Source organism: Amphiprion ocellaris, chromosome 11, assembly GCF_022539595.1.
Source record: "Amphiprion ocellaris isolate individual 3 ecotype Okinawa chromosome 11, ASM2253959v1, whole genome shotgun sequence".
Lineage (NCBI taxonomy): Eukaryota > Metazoa > Chordata > Actinopteri > Pomacentridae > Amphiprion > Amphiprion ocellaris.
In genome coordinates this window covers 9,395,224-9,420,676 of record NC_072776.1, presented here as the reverse complement: position 1 = coordinate 9,420,676, position 25,453 = coordinate 9,395,224, and the positions used below count along the sequence as shown (strand labels likewise).

The 25,453-nt window shown below is 38.1% G+C and overlaps 1 protein-coding gene across 3 annotated transcripts; it reads left to right on the top strand.

Annotated features, from left to right (window-relative positions):
• Positions 1-8,400: 8,400 nt before the first annotated feature.
• On the top strand, positions 8,401-24,774 carry gad1a (glutamate decarboxylase 1a). 3 transcript variants are annotated; one of them, XM_055015123.1, is made up of 17 exons: positions 8,401-8,919; positions 9,689-9,834; positions 11,413-11,475; positions 12,524-12,679; positions 13,130-13,372; positions 13,494-13,584; positions 17,711-17,823; positions 18,329-18,444; positions 18,534-18,613; positions 18,697-18,751; positions 19,150-19,266; positions 19,379-19,443; positions 21,569-21,647; positions 21,747-21,896; positions 21,990-22,097; positions 22,343-22,432; positions 23,130-24,774. In XM_055015123.1, the coding sequence occupies exons 2-17, from the start codon at positions 9,759-9,761 to the stop codon at positions 23,301-23,303; spliced, it is 1,776 nt and encodes a 591-aa protein (XP_054871098.1). In that variant the 5' UTR covers positions 8,401-8,919; positions 9,689-9,758; the 3' UTR covers positions 23,304-24,774. The 3 variants fall into 3 exon arrangements, with proteins under 3 accessions (XP_054871098.1, XP_023142132.1, XP_035811392.1); XM_023286364.3 differs by having other exon boundaries at positions 8,402-8,919; positions 9,746-9,834; XM_035955499.2 differs by lacking the exon at positions 9,689-9,834 and having other exon boundaries at positions 8,402-8,919.
• Positions 24,775-25,453: the final 679 nt, after the last annotated feature.

Below are 25,453 nucleotides of genomic sequence, written 5' to 3'. Positions count from 1 at the left end.
ACATTTTTATGAGAAAATTAAAGGATTGTACTTTTGTCCATTTTAATTGGCTCTTAAGGAAAAAGAGGGTATTGGGTATTTAAACCATGAAAAATCGTTAAATTGGATTCTAACTTTGACTTGTTATATCTCGACATATAAAAGTGTCGCGATAAAGAGGAAATTTCATGCCGGTTCTGATTAAAATGGCAGCTCTTGAATGGAGATTTATGTGTCAGGGGTCAGACGGAGTGAGTCTCACGCTGGGATTTGTGTTTAGTACATCAGTACATAGTGATTAAAATGTAATTAAAACATGTCAGTTTCTCTGTAACTGATTTTGCTTTTTGCTCCCTCTTTATTACACATATATACATATCTATGTTTAGATACAGATGAGCAAAACACAGCAAACACATGACCCAGCTAAACCCTGCAGACATATTTTATCCCCTCAGCAATCAGAAACCAACCTTGTTTATACTTCGTTCTTGACTCTCTTTGAGTTTAGTTTGAGGAGTTGTTTTTTCTGAACCTCAAGTGAACAAGGACCCTACCTGTCTTTTAAAAAAGTGAAATTTATTCATAAGTTTAATAGCTGTGTTCCCATCTGTGCCATTCTCTCTACACTGACCTTTTTCACAAAACAATCCTCAATGGAAAACTACAAACCTTATTGTCCTGTTCCACGTTGTTGTTCATGTTTAGCTTGTTTTCAGCAGCTCCTGGTGGCTAAATGTTATATTTTCTATCGCTATTGTGTGATATTGTCATGTTTAAAGTTCATCTATTTCTGCTCACATCCTCTGAATTTTTAAATAAAATCAGCTAATTTATTTAATGTTATGAGTTTCACATATTTCTAACTAAATGCACTGAAGAAGGAGCATGTAGGGATGAGGTTTGTGCAGAGAACAGTATGGTAATTGATGTGAAGTAGTGAGTGATAACTAGGAAACCTGAGGCGGCACTAACACACTGACTAATATTTAAATGCCAGCAATTACAAATGAATGAGGTATGGTGTTTTGTCTGCTTCTGTCTGCTCAAGGGGTGGCGAGTATGTAACATCTACTTATTCCTCTTTAAATCCCAGTAGAAGATGTATTGAGATTTTCAGATGTTTGTGTGTCACTATAATAATTTCATTAGTTTTGTATCTCAAAGTCTCTTCCCACTGATCAACATATACAGTTGTGAGAAAAAGTTTACATACACTTATAAAAACCATGTATGTCATGGCAGTATTGAGGTTCCAGTGACTTCTTTAACTCATAATTTTCTATGATGGAATCATTGTATCTTGCATGTATTTTGGTCCTTTCATGAATATTAGAAACCATCTGGAAATATGACACATCTGCTGCTATACATACAGTAACTTGAATTATCAGTTTTGGTGATGTAGAAAGTTGTGTTCAACAAGTTTTCCTTAGGGCATGGCCTTTTAACTTCTCATGAGCGACTACGATTGACTACAGCTGCTGACTCCTCTAAGTCCATTTAAATAGGATCCAATTGATTCACTAATCTGATTCAGCCACAAATGCTGCAATGGGAAAGTCTGAGGAGCTCAGTACAGATCTGAAGTAGCAAATCACTGACTTGAACAAGTCAGGAAAGTGACTTTGAGGCATTTCAAAGCAGCTACAAATCCCCAAATCATCTGTGCAAACAGTTGTTTAGAAAATACAATCTATCACCTGCTGCTGAGAGACAGTTAGTCAGGTTGGTCAAAAGTCAACCAAGAATCACCAAAAAGCAGGTCAGCTATGAATTAGAAGATGGTGTTAGTGTGTCAAGTGTGTTTTACACACCATTAGCTGAGAGGCTGCCATGCAAGATGGAAGCCCTTCCTCCAGAAATGGCATCTTAAGGTTTGACTGAAGTTTGCTGCTGATCACATGAACAAGAGGAAAGTTCTGTGGTGATAAAAAAAAAAAAAAATCAAACTGTTTGGCCACAATTATCAGCAATATGTTGGTAGAGGAGAAGGTGAGGCCTTTAACCCTTATAACACCAAACACACCATCAAGCATGTTGACTGTAGTATTATGTTTTGGGGCTGTTTTGCTGCCAGTGGAACTGCTACTTTACATAGTGTAAATGAAAAAATGAAGAAGGATGATTACCTACACATTCTTCAAGATAACCTAAGATCATTAACCAGAACTGAACACAGCTGAGTGTTTCAACAAGACAGTGAACCCGAACACACACCAGAAGTGTTTAAGAAATGGCTAAATCGGGATGCAGTTAATGTTTTGGACATGCCTCCACAAATCTTGACTTAAACCCTAGCAAGAATTTGTGGACTATCCTGAAAAAACAAGTCTGTGTCAAGACCTGTTTTATCAAACCAACAAATTTAGTCAAACTGCACTAATTCTGTCAAGAGGAGTCATCAAAGATACAACCAGAAGGGTGTGGATGGCTATCAAACACGTCTAGTTGAGGTTAAAGTAACCAGTGAACATTTAACCAAATATTAGCATTGCTACTTGTATATTTTTGACCTAGTAGATCAGATCTTTTCAAATTTCCAAAGAATCTGTAATGAATCTATGAACAAACCTGAAGGCATGATTGTTTGTCTATAACAAAGACATTTTTTTTTGAGTAATTCCATCCTAGAAAATCAGAGTTATAGGAGTCGTTGGAAATTAAAAACTGCCATGATATACATGGTGTTCACCAATGTATGTGAAGTTGCGTTTACAACTGTATACATATGAGATGTGATCAAGAAGTTCAAAGATTCCCATCCTATAAAAGGCTAAAACTGTGCCTTGGCTGCTATCTTTGAAGCAGTCCTATTTTTCAGTGATACATCATCCCTAACACTCTGTGGAAGTCCCGATCTGACCACTTGGATGTGTGCATTTGAGAACAAGCACCAAATTCTGCGTCAGCCTTCATGTCGAGGGTGATCACTGGTGACGAGACCCAGACACAAACAGCAGTGGAAGAGCCCACAGTCTCCAAGTCTGACGAAGGCACTTTAGGTCAGCAGCACAACCGAGAGCACGTTGGTCATTTTGTTCAACGTTGATGAGGTCGTGTACTTGGAATTCTTCCTCTGAAGTCAGACCGCCAATGCTGATGTCTACTGTTGCATCCTGAGGGGAACATTCAGCTCAGACAACCATGATGCATGCAGCCATGTCTTTGCGCAACCCCGTCGTCACTTTCCAACTCCTGTACCCACCAAAATTGGCTACCTGCAACTTTTCCTCTTCCCCAGGCTCAAATTCAAGTTGCCAGGCTGTCATTTTGACACAGTATAAGAGATCCAGCACTAAGTGTAGATGGTGCTTGTGTAGCAGGACTTCCAGGGATTATTCCAAAAGCAACAGAAGCACTTAGAGCAGCGTAGCTCTGCGCAAGAGGCCAACATAAAAAGTGACAGCGGCCAAATTCAAATCAGGTGCGATTTTTGCTTTTTATAGGTCCAGTCTCAGAACTTCTTGATCACTCTGTGTATTCATTACATTATTCTGGAGCTTTTTATTAGCTGATGATTAATGACTAAGCTTTTCCTCACTAATTCCATAATAATTTTGTAGCATTTCATCTCCATTGCTGTATACTAGACAGTTACAGATTAAAAATAAAGCTAGGTAATCAAATTGGAGAAAGAAATATAAGAAATGTTAATATTGATGTTGAAGACTTCCTTTCTGGTGATGGAGAAGGGGTGGAAGGGGGGTACATGGACTCAGTGCCTCAGTTCTTCTAAAATTCTGGCTACGGCCCTGAAACTTTCATGATTGCTGCTGATGGTATCATAGTTTCACCTGCTTTAATAAGATCAAACAGGGATTTTCACACAGTGCAGCATTATGCCTTTTTATCTTTAATCCCCAGCACTGAGCTCCAGGTTAAGAGTGGAACGTCACCCTGCTTCGTCTCTCAGCAGGCGTCTGTTGTCTGCTGGAGGCCACATTTTAGAATATTTGTCTTGATTTGTCCTGATTTTTGAAATATAACCTTTAAAACACGTAAATATGATTTTCTTTTTTACATGGAGAGATGTTTTTGACGCAGCAATACGACTCTGTTGAGTTATATATTACATAATACATCACATCTGTCCATGTGTTGGTCTTGACTCAAAGACAGAGGTCAAAAAGTTTATAAAACGACTGAAGTGACATCAGTGAGACACGGTGGGACAGCTGAGGGAAATTCACTGACAGCTGCAGCCCCACAGAGAAACAACAGGCATTGTTTTGTTCTCAAAGAGGTTCTCTATTTCTTACACGCCACTGCCAATTCAGACAACTTATGCGCGATCTTTGGCTACAGGCTGCGGGGAAAACAATCAATGTCACAAACAGAAATACAGGAACAGTCTGGCTCCCTGGCTGCTCCCTCCTTTCTCTCTCTCAGCCCCTATGTTTGCTTTATGCTCCCCCTTGTGGATGGTTTCATACGGCTCCTGGTGGAAATCAACTTCAGTCCATTTTCTTTGGATTTTTACAGCCTTTGTTGTATTTTTAATCCCTCCTTCACAGCTGAGTGGCAAACATAACAGAATGTGCTTGTGCGTCATTTCCACCAGAAGCCTCGCAACAAAGACCTCGTGGCAGTGAATAGGTGAACAACAGGGGGGTGGTGAGGAGAAAGAAACGCAGTTGGTGTGATGAGTTTTTATAATACACAAGGCTGCATTATTGGTTATTTGATTACCTGTATATTTACTAAAGCAGAATAGAAACTGTAAAGGTACCCAATTTAAAGGATAGATGTGGATTTTTTTGTCTGTCTTGACAAAATACTGAAATGCCCGTATATATGATATGATTTCTTTATTTTTGTGTCATGCTACAAGATATCAATATACTAGCATTGCAGCAATACATCCAAAACACACATTATTCTCCTGCTCAGTTCTCAGACTAAATATGTTGCCTTTTATCCTAGGAAATCCCAGAAATTCAGCCATGAAAAAGGTTCATCTTCTAAAATATAACTCCAGTTTTTCATGGTCAGCCAATCAAAAGAAATCAAAATAAACAGAGGACATCTTCCTGAAGAGTACCATCCTAATATCTTCATATACAGGACAGTAAAACATAAAATGTACCTCATTCTCAACTTCACCTAAACTACATAACAAACAAAATCTGTCCTTCTCTGGATTAGCAATAAACCTCCCAGTCTCTAAAGCTAAGGGTAATGTTCCTGAGCCTAACTGTGCACACAGGGATCTCTGTGTTTTTCTTAAATTATACTTTACATCATGTTCCACACTGTATCTGTTAGTGTTTCTTTGCTGATCTGCAGTGTAGAGGTGGACATCAGCGTAACTTGGGATGCAGTACTATCATGATACACTGCTCAGGATAATGATGGTATACAGTAATCCTGCAATACTCAATACATTACAAGACAATATATTTACCACACAACACCCTTAATTCCTATTTACCTAAAAAGGCCCCAGCATGTCATATCTGTTGTTATGCTCTTTCCATTTGCCTGCTTTCTGACCACATGAATAACCCATGTACTATATCTCCACACTGACATGCAAAGAAACATCATTAACCTTCATGTTAGGAAATTTACAGAAAAAAAGGCGGTTTGCTAGAGACAAATAAGAAACAAAAGAGGAACATAATGAAAACAAGTCAGTTGCTTGTTAGGGATTTACAGTTTCAATATCACAGAGTAAGTCGAAATACAACCATACCACAATACAATGCCATTAGTAACAATAGCATCATGATATAGTGAGGCTGAGATACTTGATACGTGGCGAGAAAATCATCTATGATACATCATAGTATCAGTGTAACTGAGGATAAAAAAATACCCTAAAAATGCAGGGATTATGTATTTATTCACTGCATTGTGGTGTAAAAGCTGTTTACTGTTTAATTATAGAAACATGTCTCGATACATTCACAATCCTTTGATACACAAACCTGTCACATCTTACTTAGTGTTGTTACTTTGGGGTTATTTATATGACATAGATGGTTAATCATCAGTTCAGAATCGGATTGAGAATAACAGTTACTATGACACAATACTATCATGATATGTTGCCAACAATAACAATGGTATCATGATACAGTGATTCTAAGATACAATATTTGTGCAACCGAAGAAGAAAAAATACCCCTAAAGAGGTAAAAAGCAGAAATTGTTTTTATCCACTGCATTGTGGTGTCGGTATATGTGTGTATTACCATTTTTGTTAAATTCTGATGATGTGTCATCTCATTTAATTGCCTCTTAGATTTATTTTTCCCGCTGTCCACAATGTCGTCCAGTTTCTTCTTCTACACTGCAGGTTAGTCAACTTCCATTCATTTACCCTCATTCACTGACTTTACCCTCAAACGTGGTTTTTATAAAAATACAGACATCACAAGATGAAGTGACATGATATGTTGTCTCATCCACATTTTGTCCTCCCCTTGTAGAGATCATAACAACAAGGAAGCTGGAACAATAATTCAGAGACTAACAGATTAAATGAGCTTCAGAACTTCAAACTAATTTTTACACAAGATATGGGCTTTAAGTTTGGACCATTAATTACACTGAAAAGCATTTTAGGAGCAAAGCATGAAGAGCTAAACAGTTACAGTGGTCAACAGTCACTGTTGACGTGAGAATCATTATAACAAAAGGACCATTTTACTTAAATATTTGTCCTTAATCCTATGTAAATAAACAAATGTTTAGCCAGAAACACAGACGATTTCAGAGGGCCCTAGAGAAACACTACACAACACTATATCTACACTACCTTTCAAAAGTTTGGGGTCACTTAGAAATGTCCTTATTTTGAAAGAAAATCTGTTATTTTCAATGAAGTTAAATTAATCAGATTGATCAACAGTCTGGATATTGTTAATGTGGTAAATGACTATTCTAGCTGGAAACAGCTGATTTTTAATGGAATATCTACATAGAGGTACAGAGGAACATTTCCAGCAACCATCACTCCTGTGTTCTAATGCTACATTGTGTTAGCTAATGGTGTTGAAAGGCTAATCAATGATTAGAAAACCCTTGTGCAGTTATGTTAGCACATGAATAAAAGTGTGAGTTTTCATGGAAAACATGAAATTGTCTGGGTGACCCCAAACTTTTGAACAGTAGTGTGTGTATATTTTAAACAAAAGAAAAAGCGAAAATCATTGCAAACATTTATTGAAAACTGTAACTTAAAAAAACCTGTCAATAAAGGTCAATAACAACAGTATATGTAAAATGATGACATGTTAGCTATCTCAAATACAGCAAAAACAGTGTAATGTCAAGGTCACATGTTGTAAAAGTATTTTTGATGTGGACTATGTTTACAGTTTTAGCAGTTTTCTTTAAATATAGCAATTTTTATTGTTTTTTTTTTTTTTTTTTAACAATTTCTCATAATTTCTTCTTTCAAATATCGGCCAATAATGTGTAAAACAGTAAAATGTAATAGTATAGCGTAAAATGTAATAGTATAGCAATAGTCTTTTTTTTCTCTGACTGAAATACAGGATACAGGAGGATTTTGTGAAATGAGAGATTACTATTTGTAGAAATAGTAGCCTTTATTTTTGCAGTTAACATTTTACATTTTTATTCTTTGATGTTACTAATTCAACAAAACACTATACATCTATATATCTATATCTGCCAAATAACAGTACATTGTTACAAAAAAATAAAAATTACAGATAACAACTGTTGATAAACAAATTCTTTACAGTGTAGAGTGATTTGCCTCTGTGGTTGAAGTCAGAACTGGACAGCGGCCAGAAACGCAGTAATATCCAGTATAAGGACTGTAATGGAGCTGTCCGGTGCTGAAAACACTCAGATACAGTTTTTAAGTCGCAGTTTGTGACACAGTGTTTGTGATTTGACCTTTCATCAGTTCCCAGATGATCCATCACCAGCTGAACACAGATAACAAATCTCCCGGGAGGCTCTGATTGGCTGCGGGCCGCGTGTCCACTCATGTCTCTGCTTCATGTGTGATGCTGACGTGTTCCAGATTAATGGGTCGCCTTAAAATTAGATTCGTGGAGTATTTCTGGAAGTGGCCCACTTGTGCCCTGCAGGACTCATTCTTGGTTTCTCACTGCCACCTTGTGGATTTAAATGTCTCTCCTCCTCCTCCTCCAGTGATGTCGTAGGTTACATCTTTACCAGACTGTGCGCACAGAAAGTGAGGGAATGAGATCTGCATTTATTGATAAGCAGGATAAATTTTTGTTTCTGGTGTGTGTTAATAATGCTGGACTGGCTCAGTCATTCGTAGCGCTAGAGGAGGTGAAATGCATAAAGAATAACAATCATAGGAGTGTTTTGTGGTGCTTTCTCTAATGTCCTCTTGTTTTTTTCCACCAGAACAAAACCATCTCCCTCCTCCTCCTCCTCCTCCTCCTCCTCCTCCTCCTCCTCCTCCTCCATCCTGATCTCTCCTCACGTAATGTGTTGCTCATAGCATCAAACTTCAAGTCCATGTTCGTGACCAGGATTCAAACCAGAGCTCTATAGATCCGGAGACAATCCACACTTCTTCTTCTTCTTCTTCTTCTCCACCTCCCAAAAAAGAAAAAAAAAGTCACACTTTAGAGGCGCCATTCAGTGTCCAACCTGCAGACGGTCTGCTCTGCTCCTCAGACATGCAGCACCGTGGAGGTAGAGTCCACTCACCGTGACTCATCCGTGCGCAGTGACAGACAGCAGACAAGTCTTCCTTTAAATGTCAGCAAATCAAAGCCACTTGAACAAAAGCAAGGTCACCTTGTGTGCGGAGAAACTGAAGCTCGGCTCTGTGTTTTTTTTTCTTCTTCTTCTTCTTCGTCCTCGCCTTGTTGGAGTGTACCAAAGAGCGCAGCGGTCTCTCCTCCAGGATTTAATTTGGTGATAAATTCACTTTGGTTCTCGTGGACTGCACCTGTTCACCTGGACACCTCCACGGTAAGAGGCTCCATTCATTCCTCCATCTGCGGGCTTTAACTTAATCCGAACTAAACTCCTCTTTATTGTCATTGGAGATGCTCTAACAGGTGTTTTATAGGTGCTGTCTGAAAAATGAGCCATTTAAGTGGCCTGATTGGTGGGTAGTTTGCATGTAAATTGTTTGTTTTTTGTTAAGATGAACAGATTTAATGAAACCATTTAAACAGCTGGTTGATGATTTGGTAAAAGAGGTTATTTTTCTGTGGGTGACTTTAACCCGCATCACGGTCACCGGTGCGTAAATCACCTTGAAGTGTTATTTATCCTTCAAGTTGTGTGGAATAAAAGTCAGATTAGTGAGGAAAATGATATTCATTTGATGAGATAGAATTATTGTTTCGTTTTTTATTCTTATGGCTTCAAATCTAAATACAGTTTGGGCTGTGATTTTCAGATTTACTCTGATTTTTTTGAACCACCATCCATCCTGAGCAGCATCACACAGATGAAATAATGTGCTGCTATTAAATGGTTGAATCTAGACTGACTTTAGTTCCAAGAATTTGCTCCCCCCCCTTTTTTTTTGCATCTTGTGGGGAGAATTTAAATCTCAACTTGGCAGACAGGCTGCGTCCTTGTCGTCCACAGGTCTGCAAGTTGAGCATCTCTTTTAATGTTAAAGAGCAAGAGGCACATTTTTAAAACCCATGCCTCCTTGTTTTGACTTTTCATAGAGGAGGGGGGTTTTTTAAGGGGGAGAATTTATTTATTTATTTATTTTAAATAGGGAGGTTAAAAAAAAAAAAAAGTGACCAGGCTTTTTGAGGTGAGGACTTTGGCACAGGGTCTCGGGAGTGATGGCGGCGTCTGCACCCTCCTCCTCCGGCGGCGAAGCGGATCCCAACTCGACAAATTTACGGCCACCGGGCTCAAGTAGGTCCATCACAGATAAAATGCTATTTCACGTGTGCTATTTACTTTGTGGGCGATGCCATTAATCATTTTCATCGAGGGAGAGAGAGAGAGAGACAGAGAGGTGGAGAGAGAGGGGAAAGAGGGAGAGAGAAAGAGAGAGAGAGAGAGGGAGAGAAAAATCCGCTGCCATTTGTGAGCTTCCTTCGCCACAAATCACGGCTGCATTTCATTCACATCCAGACCTCCCGGCTTCTGCTGACACACTGATGCTGCTGCTGTCACCCAATGATGTCGTCTGCTAACGTTTCTACGAAGACAATTAGGCTGGAAAACAAGCTGCAGCACCGGAGCATCTTATTATTATTATTATTATTATTATTATTATTATTATTATTATTATTATTATTATTATTATTATTATTATTATTGTTATTATTATTGTTATTATTGCGCTTGTGGTGTGCTAGGATGATGCACTCCTTTTTTGTGATTAATCCCCCCCCCCCCCCTTTTATTGGCTCTGTTTGAATAAAGTGCCTGCATGCAAGAAGAAAGGAGGAAAAAAAGGAAAAGAAAATCGCCCCTGAAGTGGCTGTTAATTCACCCATATTAAATTGCCCCTAATGGCACACTTAAGCATTGTAGCCTTCAAGCAGGGCCACTGTAGCCACCACAGTCCTTTAGCTGTCAGCTGGTTGCAAAAAATAAAAGACCATTTTAATGAATAGAGGTCTAAAATCATGTAACAGGTGTAGAAACACACACGGGATAAAAATGCTGCTTTTCCTTTATTTTGCCTGTAGAAATACATTAAATCTCTCGCGTTTTATTTATAGTGCCACTATTATTATTATTTATCTGCATTGTCAGCCAATGAATAGCAGTGATTGTCTTATATTGGAAGCTACATCTGCAAATGCATCTTCTCTGCTCTTGTTTTCCTCATTGTTGTTCACCTCATTTCCATTTTTTGGAGAGGGGGAAAGAAATGTGTCCCAGTGAGCAGAGCTGCGAGGGCAATGATTTATCTAATGATCCAAATCTAGGGTTAAATTGGGATGTGAGACTGATCACCTCCTCCTCCCTCCCTCCCTCCCTCCCAAACTGCTGCTTTTGAGGATTTCGCCTTTGCCTCCCATCCAAGGTGCCCCATCCCCTCTGTGGCTGGAAGCCCTTGATAACGCAGTAATTCTCTATCTGTCAGCGGCCAGCAGGCTCATGTCTACTGACGCCTGCGTTTAAAAAAAACAGCATCTTTTTTTTCTTTTCCTTTATTTTACACTCAATTAGATCTTTAGGCTGGCACCGAGTCAAACGGCTAATTAATTTGAAGTCCTCGCCTATAGGTCACGCAGGGTGGCGCACAGTGGAAATAGCTCATCCAGACGCACAGGGGCCCTCAGAGTGCGGCTAAATGTTCAAATAATCCCCCAGACAGCCCTGGAGACTACTTCTGTTACAGCATCACTCGACCTCATTCGCTTCTCCATTTGTTTTCATATTAAAATGTTCAAGGTAAAAAAAAAAATTTAAAAGCACTGAAATTTGGTTTCTGTAAAACATTTTCTAATGTTTTTTTGTCCTAAATGACGCCAGGCTATGACGCATGGTGTGGAGTTGCTCATGGATGCACTAGAAAATTGGGAATGAAGATATGTGGTAAGTTTCTGTTTTGTTTTTGATTAAAATTGTGCAGAATGTAAATTATCAGAATTATCAGACAGAGATCTGGTTTAAGTGTCTTCGAGGCCTGCATCGTTTTACCCGCAGCTCAATGGAAACAAAGTGGACGAATTAAGTTTTAAATATCATCCACAAAACAAAAACATTATTCAGTTTATTAAACCACGGCTGATTTCTCCATGCAAAATAATAAAAGACGCATCAGCTGCCAGAATGATCAATTTATCCTTCCAGTTGGAGCTGAAGGAATTAAAGAGGGAATTATGTGAGATGGATTTTCCGATTTCCACGTTGAGAGTCTATTCCAGTGTCATATTAACCAACCAAGGACGATCTGACATCTCCCATAATGGTGAATGTCACGCACCAGTGCGCACTAGGCTGCAATTTTCTGGTATTTTTGACCGACACGTTCCGGTGGTTTAATTAAGGCCATTTAATTACTCTGGATATTAAACTGCACAATGTAATTTAAAAAAAAAAACAGCATAAAAATAATGATTTTTGTCTTGTTTATATTATCAAAGAAGGTATTTCACGTGTTAAAAAGTTGATTTTGCGCAATTTTCACATGAGATTTCCGTAAAATTTGTCTCTTCTCTCCATCCAGCAGGCTTTATTGATAAATTCTAGCATCTCCGCGGCCTCCTCAGATGCGCCTCTGGCCTGTGTCTCGTCCTGCGCACTGATGTGCACAATGCCGGAGGAGCTTTAATAAGAATTTACAGCCGCTACATGGCAGCGATTTGTTTTTGCTCGGCTGGAGTTTGGTGCTGATGTCTTCGTGCTCAACCTCCCACTGGGTCCTCCGCCCACAAATAGAGTCAGGATGGGACCGTTTTCTCATTAAAAAAAAAAAAAAAAAGAAAGTATAGAGTAGATCCTCAGAGAGAGAGTGAGGAGATAAATGAGAGAAATGGGAGGAGTAGCTTCCAGTTGGCCTGCAGTGGATAAAGCTCAGCTCTCATCATGTATGGGCAGTGTGATCATCCTCCGGACTCCTCTTCTTCTTGTAATCGTTTAGGATTCCTGCAGAAGAACAACAGTCTGGAGGAGAGGAGCAGGATCGTGAGCTCCTTCAAGGAGCGCGCAGCCAAGAACCTGCTGTCCTGCGATAACATCGACGGAGACGCGCGTTTCAGGAGAACAGAGACCGACTTCTCCAATCTGTTCGCCAGAGGTAGGCTGGAGACAACGATCTGCAGATGAAATGTATTTAACTCTTGAACATAATACAAAACACATAATGCATCTTAACTCACACTGATGTTAGATTTCTTGGATTTTACGCGTTTTGTTTCATGCGTAAAATACAAGCAATCTAACATCAATTTGAGTGAAAACAACCAAAATATTCAAGTAATGCTCTAAAAATGAGTAGTGGATGCCAAAATTATTGTGCAGCATTGAATATAATGTGATACTTTATGTTTGAACTATTTTTATTGCTTTTGGTGGTGAATATTATTTTCTTAATGCTTAAAAACAGGCAGAAGTAATCATCAACCTACTGGGAATCCTGAAGATCACCAGAAAATTCAACAATAAACTGTCAAAAGCAGCCTTTAAATTTAGGTATAAGACTAACCAGAATGTCCAATCAAACACTGCTTTTTATTCATCTTTGCAGATCTATTACCTGCCAAAAATGGAGAGGAACCAACCATGCAGTTCTTGCTGGAGTTCGTGGAAATCCTCACCAACTACATCCGCAAGACCTTTGACAGATCCACCAAGGTGCTGGACTTCCACCACCCCCACCAGCTGCTGGAGGGGATGGAGGGCTTCAACCTGGAGCTCTCCGACCAGCCAGAGTCCCTGGAGCAGATCCTGGTGGACTGCAGGGACACCCTGAAATACGGAGTGAGGACAGGTAGGAGGCCTGAGAGGTGCTGCTCCCATCAATAACCCTCATTAGTTTACTCTCCCAACCCTCAAATGATCAATTGTTTTCTGAGGATTGCGCTGCTTTCTTGTCTCTTTACCAATCGCAGGTCACCCCAGGTTCTTTAACCAGCTGTCCACTGGCTTAGACATCGTGGGGTTGGCAGGAGAGTGGCTCACCTCCACAGCCAACACCAACATGTGAGTGCTGACAATTAGACGGCCTTTGAAAGTCATGAGGTTCATTTTATTCTCCTTGTTCCTAAGCTGTTTTTGTCCTCGCTGTGTTTCAATGGCCCACGAATAGCAGAGGCTTTCAGTTAGAGAAATACTTGAAGTGACACACAGTAATTACTGTCTTGGGCTGAGGAATACCCAGCATGCTCTAATAGATTGTCAATCAAGCAAGAAAGTAAGGAGCACAAAAGAAGACGTTTGTGCAGCTTCACCCCGGCAGTGTTGTCAGCGTCGCCTTGCATTCAGGCTGTGGTCACATAATTCAGCCCTGCAGGCGAACTAAATTACATATTGATTAGCATTCACAGTTTACATGCTGTCTTTGTTTCACGTAAAGCTAGTTCCTGTGACATAACAATGCCAGCAGCAGAAAAAGAGCCTCTTCCCTTCAGACCATCTGGGCTTAATGTGAGCAGCCATCTGAGCAGAGTTTTTTTATTGCAATAAATCCTTCGCTTGTGAAACTTATATTTAGTTTTTTATATGAGAAGTCGTTGCAGGCGGTCACTTTAGGAGCTGGAGTTTGTGGAGCTATTGTGTTATATTGCATTATGTTGAATATATTATGAGGTATTTGTCTTATTTTGTCTCCTAATGTGAGAAAAATGTGACTGAATATAGCAAATATTGCGGAGCTATTGTGTGAGATGACATTTTATTGTGCTAGCAAGTCATAAATACATAGCTCAGCGTATGATGTGTAGATAACACTTGGCCAGGAGTCTGTGATGATTTGGTTGCAGTCAGAGGCCTTGTTGCATTACTTACCTGTCTCTCTACCATAAAGCTTCCGCTCTCATCTCTAAATTAAACCACCTACTAAAGGTGAAGAAAACAGGGGGAAATAACTCGGGCCCCATGTAGCTTCATTAGTATAATTCTGTCACTTAAAGCAGTAAAAACAACAGATTACAATACATCCATCCATGAGTCATACCCATTTATATGATAATAAATCTACATAAAAATCAATAAAAGTCTGTGAAAATCATTTAGTACCACACTCAAAACTTAAGGACCCTTTAAGAGACAAAATAATTTTCCAGTAATTTGTTATAGATCAGCGGTAACTACAGATGCATGATATTGGATTTTTGCAGATATCCTATACGCCGATATTTTCAGGCTCATTTTGTCTTGCTGCTGATGCCAATGCTGATACATAATTTTGTTATTTCCAAGATCAAATCTTTCCTGGACACATTAAAAGATAATGCTTTGGCTCAGCAAAAAATATCAACAATCTGCACCAGTCTTTTCGAGTTAGGACAATTTCTAAGACAGAAAATGTCAAAAACGAGACGCAATAGGACAAATACGAGACACAAAGCAACAAAAGCAAGACATAAAATGACAAAAACGACACACAAAATGGCAAAAGATAGACATAAAATGACAAAAATGAGACACAAAATGACAAAAACGAGACACAAAATGACAAAAACGAGACACAAAACTACCAAAACGAGACACAAAACGACAAAAGCAAGACATAAAATGACAAAAACAAGATACAAAACAACAAATTATGTTCAACCAAAAAAAAAAAAAAAACCCACACTGGGCTAAGGGAATTAGCGATTTCTCTTTCATCGAGTTTTTTAAATTACCACCTCCTGAACGACTGGCAGCATAAATCCAAGTCTTAAAGTTGATTACTCATAAAAACCATAGCTGTTCAAACTAGTTTTTCCACATTGTTTAAGCAGATTTTTTGTGTGGTGTGTCACATAATTATGAAGTTTTAAGTTGACAAAATTGCAAATTAAACTCCAATGTTTAGTAGTTGGGGGCGGGACTTGAAATCCTGAATTCAAGGTGAAGAAATTTCAGTTTCTTTAAGCTACCTGATGTTAAATTTAGTTTTATATCAACTAATGCAGACATTTGAGTTTAAACTGTGCACAATATTAAGTTGATGTAATTACCAGCATTACTATGTCAATGCAGCACATGAAAAATAATGTTTACAACTTAAAAGTGATCTTATCAGAGCAGTTTTACACTTAAATAAGTGAGAGGATAGTTACTTTTTAGAGTGTTGTTGAATTAACATCTTATTATATCTATTTTCAATGTGATATCCCACTGAAGCTGAAGATGTGTAACAAAATGGTTTTTAAATCTACATATTTATGGGGCAAAAATAGGAAAACTACATCAACTTACATGCGAAAAGTGCTATTTTATTTTATGCCACATATTCAAACAAAAATCTAAACTTTGAACGGATATTAATTGTGTGTCAATCGTCATTTTGGGCTGATATTTCATTTTGAAAACTCAGCTGATCTCATTGTTCACCCCTAATTATAATCCATTAAAAAGAATAAATTATGGGTTGCCAGGTTGAAGAGTTCCTGTGACTTATTGGTCTGTGTGGCCTTTTACCTTATGGAGAAAAAATGCAGAGGATCTTCTTGTTGTCACTAAATCAGTTTCTAATCAATAATATGTTTTCTCCTTCACTATCTGATCAACTGAAGATTAGATTTGAATGTTAAAAGTGTAACAGAAACTCAGGCTTTACGAGCATCGATGATTATTCTCAAACTTCCCGTCACACAAACAGTCGTCTCACATGTTTTTCAGACTCTTCTTCCCTCCTGCTGCTTCACCCCAAAGCTTCCCTTTAGAAAACTACTGCTGTTACCTGGTGTGTTATTGGCGACATGAGCGTGGATGACTTGAACCAGAGGGTGGAGGTTGCTTACACTCTAATTTACCTTTATTAATTACTCCATCAACCCTAATTACCCCTGGCAGATATTGAGTGACAATAATAAAGTGACAATCACATCCAGGTCTTACATAATCAGATCGTGTGAGCCTCGTCTGCATGAATGAATGTGGTGAAATTAATGTGCGACATCTGTGAAGTGACATCTGACTTGTTTGTTTTTGCCTCCATGTTACCGTGTTTCTATATATATGCTGAAGATGCTGAGAGGCACAATACGACATACTGTAGTGTTCCACCGATTCATTTACTGTCTTTGCATGAACAGACAGCTACTTATGTAATTAGAAGAATATTGGTCTGGAGAAGATGGATGAGGCTGCCGCTGCTGTAATTCCAAATTGACTGTGCTCTTCTCTGAGGCGGACTATTTTAATGATTATATGGAGAAACTTATATACTCTAAAAGGATGAAACATTACAGAAATCCATGGCACGTGCAACAACTTAGTTTTGTTTTTTAGTTTAACAGTAGGTCGTTCTTATTATTTCTGCAATATTTACACTAAACGATAATTCCTTTAAATGTGCAGTGATTATATTGAAATATTCTTATCTGACTGACAACATTTCTTACTAATTTTCAGGGAAAAAAATGCTTCTGATGCTGTAGTAATGAATCTGATACATGCAAGTTGTTGAATATCAGTCTCTCTGGTAAACTTCAGGTGATTCTAGGAGAATTTAACTTGAATGATTTATTACTGTCTATTTAACCCTGTAAGTCCCAAGTATAGAAAAAAATGAGCAAAAAATAAATAGAACAAACAAAAAATTACTCTCTCTGTATATATAAACCCAAATATAGAAAAAAATTAGTAAAAAAATAAAATGAAACTAAAGTATATAAATAATAATAATATATAAACCCAAATATAGAAGAAAATAATACACACACATATATATATATATGTAAACTTAAATACAGAAAAAATAGCAAAAAATAAAGTAAAGCTAAAAAAAAATCAATAATAATACTATATAAACCCAAACAAAGAAGACAATGAGCAAAAAATTATTTTTATATATATATATATATATATATATATATATATATATATATATATATATATATATATATATATATATATATATATATATATATATATATGTATATATGTATATATATATATACACATACATACATACATAACAAATATATAATAGAAAATAATATTTAAAAAAATAAAACAGATGTATTTCTGCAACAGTGGCTTTTACAGGGTTAAAGCAAAACCTGAATATGCTGTGAAGCCTGTGCTGTTTGTTTGGTAAATGAAAATCGAGGGTGAATTTGGCCTTTTTCACATCATGAAACAGTTTTTTTGTTTATTTGTTTGTTTGTTCCAGGTTTACCTACGAGATCGCTCCTGTTTTCGTGCTAATGGAGCAGCTGACACTGAAAAAGATGAGAGAGATCATCGGCTGGCCGGTTGGAGAGGGTGATGGAATATTTTCTCCAGGTAAAAGCACAACCAGTGATCAGCTTGTAATTGGAGCTCAGGAGCCGGTTAAATTGGATCGAAGCCTTTATGCAAACATGCCACCCTCTTGTTCTTATGCCATCCTTTAACAGCGATAGCTACTATATGTTCCGTCCCTCCAGCTGTGGGTTTGTATCATCCACTGCTACAAGGTTAGGTCAGGTTAAGCAGTCATTTTATAAAGATACCATGTATTTGGATGAGGCATTAATGTGTAAGCATCACTGTAATGTAGCAGCCAGTATAGGTGGAGGTAATGTTAACTACTTTTTATACTGCTGGGTAATTTCATCTATAATAAAGCAGAATTTATTTCTTAATTAGATTTTGTAATATCGAAATGAATCTTCAAGCTGGTATCTAAGGCTGACAGACAACAGTAGTGGAATATAAAGTGTCGTTTTGGGCTCTAAAATGTAGAGGAGAAGAAGCGTAAAGTACATCAAATGTGAACTCAATTGCAGTACTTTGTTGTATTTTACAGGAGGAGCCATTTCCAACATGTACAGCGTGATGATCGCCAGATACAAGTTCTTCCCTGAAGTCAAGACCAAAGGCATGGCAGCTGCACCCAGACTGGTCCTCTTCACCTCAGAGCATGTCAGTCCAACCCTGGCTCTGCGTTCCTCATCCTAATTTACATCAGTTAATGTACCTCCAACATGACCGATGACCTTCTGTTTTTTCAGAGCCACTATTCCATCAAGAAAACCAGTGCAGCTCTGGGCTTCGGAACAGAGAACCTGATTCTTTTGAACACAGATGAGAGGTTTGCTTTGAGTTTAACCTACAAGCACGCAGCTTGATAAAGTATTAAATAATCTGGATGACTTATGTCTTCTTATTTCCCAGAGGGAGAGTCATTCCTGCTGATTTGGAAGCCAAAGTAATAGAGGCCAAGCAAAAGGTAAATGTCAGCAGCACTCAGACGTCACCTTTCTGACTTATTTATTCCCTTCTATCGGTTACTCCATACAAAGAAAGGCTCTAATACAGTCTGAGCTGTGGAGGAAACAGTGTGCTGGAGCAGCGAGGCCGTTTCTGTAAGGTTAATACTTCTGTCAGCTCACATGTGAAGCTGCTCCGGTCTAAAGTACCTCTCCTGGAAGTCTTTCTTCAAAGGGAAAGTGATGTGCAGATGAGCAGAGTTGGGGAAGCAATTCAGCCCCAACGATAGGGAGGAGTGCATTATTTGAGCAATGTGTTTTAACCCATCGCTTTGATGTCAACAATCACTGGAAGAACAGCAACACAACCACTTGAATTCAACCCAGAATTGTTCTTTTCTCTGCTTCTGCCTTGCAGGGGTATGTTCCCATGTTTGTGAATGCCACCGCCGGTACCACCGTCTACGGAGCATTTGATCCCATCAACGAAATAGCAGACATCTGCGAAAAGTACAACATGTGGCTTCATGTAGACGTAAGAGAACACTGATCATTTTCAGTGTAAAAATTACCGCCACACCTATAAATATGAGCTCTCTGCCGTGCTGTTGTGATCGATATGAGGGTCCATGTTATGCTGATTGCAGGGAGCCTGGGGAGGAGGTTTGCTGATGTCCAGGAAACACCGACACAAGCTGAATGGAGTAGAGAGGTAAAGGGTGGTGATCATGTTAACGCTTTAGTACTCACTGGTATTGTCTCCTTCTGAATCAGATTTGATAAACTATGCATCATGTGAGAAGACGAAGCCTCAGAGTTCAAATGATGCAAATCATTTTCGGACACAGCAACAATAGCAGAGTGTGGAGACTTTAAAACAGTAGTTTCTTTCACATTTTCTGCAATCTATATCACACAAAAATATAATTAAAAAAACAAGACAAAAATGAAAAGACCTCTAGTGGAGCAAAACAGGAGGGATTCCTCTTCCAAGATAGACAGACGTACAATAGATGTGTGTACATTAACCCTCGTGTCGTCCTGCGGGTTAAAATTGACCCATTTTAAAGTTTGAAAATGTGGAAAAAATATATATTTTCACAGTGAAACTTCTGATGTCCGCATTTTCAACATTTTTGGGGGAAAAAAAAGAAATGTTAAAAATGTTTCTTAAGAACATTCACAAAAAAATCAACCATAATCCAGCCAATTTCGCTGGATTATGGTTGATTTTTTTGTAAATGTTCTTAACGAAAATATTAAAAATTTTACTGATATATATGTAATCACTTTAGATATTTTTAGGATTTTTTTGAAAGATTTTTTGAAAATATTTACAAGAATTTTCTTGCCAAATTTGGGGTATTTTTTAAAATAAAACTTTTAAGGGAAACTTTTAAGGAATTATTGGAATTTTCTTCCTGAAGGTTTTGCAAATTTTCAGAAATTTGGGGAATTTTTTTGCTGAATTTTTGGATGTTTTTTCAGACAAGGAAACAATATTTTTTGGTGCCCGTAAATGAGGACAACAGGAGGATTAAAAAAAAAACAACATGGTAAATAGGTCAGTCAGGATGAAAGCACACATATATAGGAGGAAAGACACCCAGGAAGGGAGAGGGAGGCCAGAGGACAAGTTGAATCTCCTAAAGAACAAAGATCCAGACCTAAAATATCTTTAATGAGACATCCAGCCAGGGAGACGGGTCCCAGGATGGCTGATGTCCAGCACAGAGAAGCCTGAGTGATTAAAGAGGACAGGGAGGGAAACAAGCAATAAGGAAGGAAAGTTAGTAAAGGTCAGACACTTGTGTGCTAAGGAGACAACAGAGGAAAGAGGGCTTGAGACATGCAGAAAGTTTGCATTCATCTCATTAGCATGCCTGTCTAGGATTTTGTGAACCTTAAAGGTCCAATGAGCAGGATTTAGTGGCGTCTGTTGGTGAGTTTTCAGATTGTAATCAAGTGAACATTCCTCACGTCACCCTCCCTTACAAGTATGTAGGAGAAGCTACTGTGAAAACATGAAAAACAGTCTCTCTTTTAGTAACAGTGCTGTAAATGGTATATTCCATTCCTGCCAGTAGATCCCTTAAATCCTGCACACTGGACCTTTAACCCTCTGAACTCCAAAACCTGCTGGCAGGTTGAAAATAATATAAGATCTGCTTTATTCATCCCAGAGGAAATTATTTTTGCCAGAGTACAATACAATAAACAAAGGTTAGTGGAATATACACATATACACAGAGGTTAGTAGTAAAATAGAAATGATGAAGAATGCAAAGTCCAAAAAGCAAAGTTTCTAAAAGTGTTTGTGTGAAGTGTCTTAAGTATGTAAAGAATAAAAATAAATAAGAAAATAAAATGAGATAACACAAGTGCAAGATGTAAAGCGTATACTCATACTAATAGCAAGAAAGATTTAACAGAAAATGAACTGAAAGTAAACAGATGTGTTGCACTAGAAATATTAAACTTGAGCAAAACAAATACAAAAACAAAAGCCATGGATTTTTTTTTTATAAATTGATGCCATTTATCAGAGCCAGAAACTGTTTAATCCAATATCTCAGGCACATTTAATTGCCTTTATGTATAAAATTGCTTGCCTGGGCCTAATAAAGGGTACAATCTCAAATCTACAGTCGGCCCCTGTGGCCGCATATGTTTTAAATCTTATCTATCAGAAGACAAATATGCAGAGCTTTTTGGATTGAATCAGCTCCTGAGAGGATCAGCGTCTTCTTAGATTACCTTTTCTGTTCCTAGACGTGATAAACACACCCGCACACATCCCTCACAGAGCTGTGTTTACTGTTTCAATATCTGCACAGGGCCAACTCAGTCACCTGGAACCCTCATAAGATGATGGGAGTGCCGCTGCAGTGCTCTGCCATTCTGGTCAGAGAGAGGGTGAGATTTTCACTTTCCTGCTCCACACAGCGCCTCCTCTGCACAGTTTCTTTTTCCCCATCCTGCGCATATCTCTCGTTACAACTGTTTGCATTGCAGGGCTTGCTACAAGGCTGCAACTCCATGTGTGCTGGATACCTCTTCCAGCCGGACAAACAGTACGATGTTACCTATGACACAGGCGACAAGGCCATCCAGTGTGGGCGACATGTTGACATCTTCAAGTTCTGGCTCATGTGGAAGGCAAAAGTGTGTGTTTATTTATGGCCACATGTGAACTCGCTGCTTCTATCAGCTCTGCAGAACACGATGATAATAACTCTTTTTCTTTCCACCTTAAAGGGAACAGTAGGATTTGAGCAACATATCGACAAGTGCCTGGATCTGTCGGCGTACCTCTACAATAAAATAAAAAACCGAGAGGGCTTTGAGATGGTGTTCAACGGAGAGGTGAGATGCAGAGTAGAGATAATCAGCTGCAGCAACAATTACACCGTTTCTATCTGAGCTGCTGTCCTGCCGTACAAAAACAGATTTTTACCACCACAATATGTCGTGTTTCATGTCTCGACTTGGCTTTAGGATTGATCGGGTCATTCTGCTTTGCTGACACGTTGACAAGAAAATGCTGAAGTTACAGAAGGTTTTTTTTGTCAGCGCTCACTGCAAATGTTGTTCCCATTTTCTCTTATCAGCCGCAGCACACTAATGTCTGCTTTTGGTACATTCCACTGAGTCTGCGAGGCCTGTCTGATGGTGAGGAGAGGCGGGAGAGGCTGCACAAGGTAATGACTCGTTAATCTCCTTTTTAACCCTCCTGTTGTCCTCATTTACAGGCACCAAAAAATATTGTTTCCTTGTCTGAAAAAAAATCCAAAAAATCAGCAAAAAAAATCCCCAAATTTCTGAAAATTTGCAAAACCTTCAGGAAGAAAATTCCAATAATTCCTTAAAAGTTTAAAAGTTTTATTTTTTTAAAAAATCCTCCAAATTTGGCAAGAAAATTCTTGTAAATATTTTCAAAAAATGAGGAAAAATCTTCCAAAAAATCCTAAAAATATCTAAAGTGATTACATATATATCAGTCAAACTTCTAATATTTTCTTTAAGAACATTCACATAAAAATCAACCAAAATTCAGCGAAATTCACTGGATTTTGGTTAATTTTTTTGTGAATGTTCTTAAGAAACATTTTTAACATTTCTTTTTTCAACCAAAAAATGTTCAAAGTTTTCTCAAAAATGTTGAAAATGTGGACATCAGAAGATTCACAGTGAAAATATTTTTTTCCCCACATTTTCAAACATGAAAACGGGTCAATTTTGACCCACAGGACGACACGAGGGTTAAGCTTCATTTATAGTCAATTTCTAGTTGCCCTATCAAAGCTTGGATTTAGGACTTTGTACAGTAAAGTATAAAGCCTACATGCATTTTTAGATGTTAAAGCAAAGTTTTTTCTTGCACATTTTCTGCAACAGGTGGCCCCAAAGATCAAGGCCATGATGATGGAGTCTGGGACTACGATGGTTGGCTACCAGCCGCAAGGAGACAAAGTCAACTTCTTCCGTATGGTCATCTCCAACCCGGCCGCCACCAGGTCTGACATCGACTTCCTGGTCGAGGAGATCGAGCGACTGGGCCACGACTTGTAAGAGCCACACCTGTGTAATAAAACCTTTTCTTTCCCCTACCAAACATCTGTCTTTTCCAACTCCGAAGAGCCTTGAGCTCGGCTTCATGTCCCCTTTGTCTCATAAAGACATTGAGATGTTTGCTTACGGATCTTTTCTGGCAGCGCACAACAAATAACGATATGCCCCGTGTGTCTCCGTCTCTTCTGTCTTTAGCAACAGTGACGTATATTTAAAACATTAGCACAACAGGTTAAAAAAAAGAACAAAGCACAGCGGTATTCTTGCTAAGACATATATGTGAAGTGGAAACAAACCAATGTGGCGTTAATGTGGTGAGTTCAATGGAAATATGCAGTAGCAAGAATATCTGAACATGTGTTGATTCTGTATGAAGCAGATATAAAAATATTACTGATGGTCGGTATTAAAAATAGAATGAAATCTAAATATTTTTTCACAAAGCACAGTGTAGGAAACAGCATAGTATTGACATAAACAGCATCGATATGAGCTAATTATTATGATATATAAATGGTAATTATCAAGCCAGATGCACCACAACATTGTAGCTGTTCTTTCCCTTTGATATTACATATGTGGGAACATATAGCACAGTCACTGTACTTGATTGCTGTGTTTTTAGACATCTTTGTGTAGACTGTGTAAAGTATTGTTAACTTGCCTTTGTGCCAAATGTGTCCTAGTTTTACAGTGAGAAACTCCTATATGTAAATGGATCATACAGTACAGTATGTGATAGATTAATCACTTTATTTATATTGAGAGATTATAATTGTGAATATCTGCCATTCTGTTCCATTTGTAACGTAACCTCCCTGCTATTTGGAAACTCCGCTGTATTATATTGCAATGATTTGAACAACATTTACATCTTTTAGTGTATTTGTGAACCAAAGAAGGGTTAAGTTACATTTATGAAGACGTACGTGGCCCTTATTCTCCCTTAAGGAAGGATTCAGATGTTTATATAAGAGTAGTTAATTTACCGCCTTTAACTTTACTGCAATCTATGTTGTGTAACTGTGCAATGTCATTGTGATTCACAGACGGAATGTTGTCCAGACACTACATGTGGGCTTCATTAATGATAAAAAGCACAATGCTAAACCATGATCATGGGGCAGCTTTTATTCTAGGGACGTATGATTGTCTGTATTATAACGTGTTAGGTGGAGTTATACTATGATATGCAAAATTTTAGTTTGTCTTAACATGCTAACTGTGGGCACAATTTTATGTTGACCAAAATCTATGTGAGAAACTGGGATAATTTATCATTAAGCCTTTTGCTTGAACAATGAAATGCACAGAGTTTGCTATTGTAACAAGATTTATTGAACAATTGTACATTCCTTAATTAGCAGGATGAAACGTCCCTTGTTGTATTCAGTGTGGGCACTTTAACGAATCATTTGCAGAGCATTACTGGTGTATCCACGACACTAATAAAGACATGAGCTGTAGAACATCTGTGGCACAATCGTTTGCAGTTTGTGAAAAGAGACCTTGGAGCTTCACAAATAAATGTGTGAGTTGAACACTGATGTGAAAGCATGTGGGAGAGGACTTAAAATTAATTGTGGGTGACACTGGATTTGCCTCCTTGTTGTTTGGGGTTTCACTGAATCCACAGTTTTACTTGAAAGAGTGACAGTAAAAAGTGCAGTCAACCATTTTTAACCTTTTTTTTTTTTTTTTGCTTTGTAACAACCAAATACAGAAACAAAATCCAGAAATAACCATAACGCCTTGTTTACATGTTGGGTCAATATATAATTGCAGGACTTTTTGTAACATAGTTGACATTTTTGCTGTTTTCAGGCCTAAAGTCAACACCACATGACATTTTTACAGCAAGATTCTTCTAAATATTATATGTACAATTGAGTAAAATTGAAATTGAAAGTTATTTATAAAGATATTGTAGTAAACCTGTTGACATGCGATAAATCCACACTTGACTCACACACTACTTTATATTAAATAGCTATAAGTATTACATCATGTGGAGCAGGTCATGTGATCTGGAATTAACACACTTCCTTGAGAGGTGTTTTTGTAATGGCTAACTTAGTTGAAAGTGATTTCTCAGACACAGATACATTTGTTATTTTCCATGTAAAATTTCCTATATTGCCAGAAAAGAA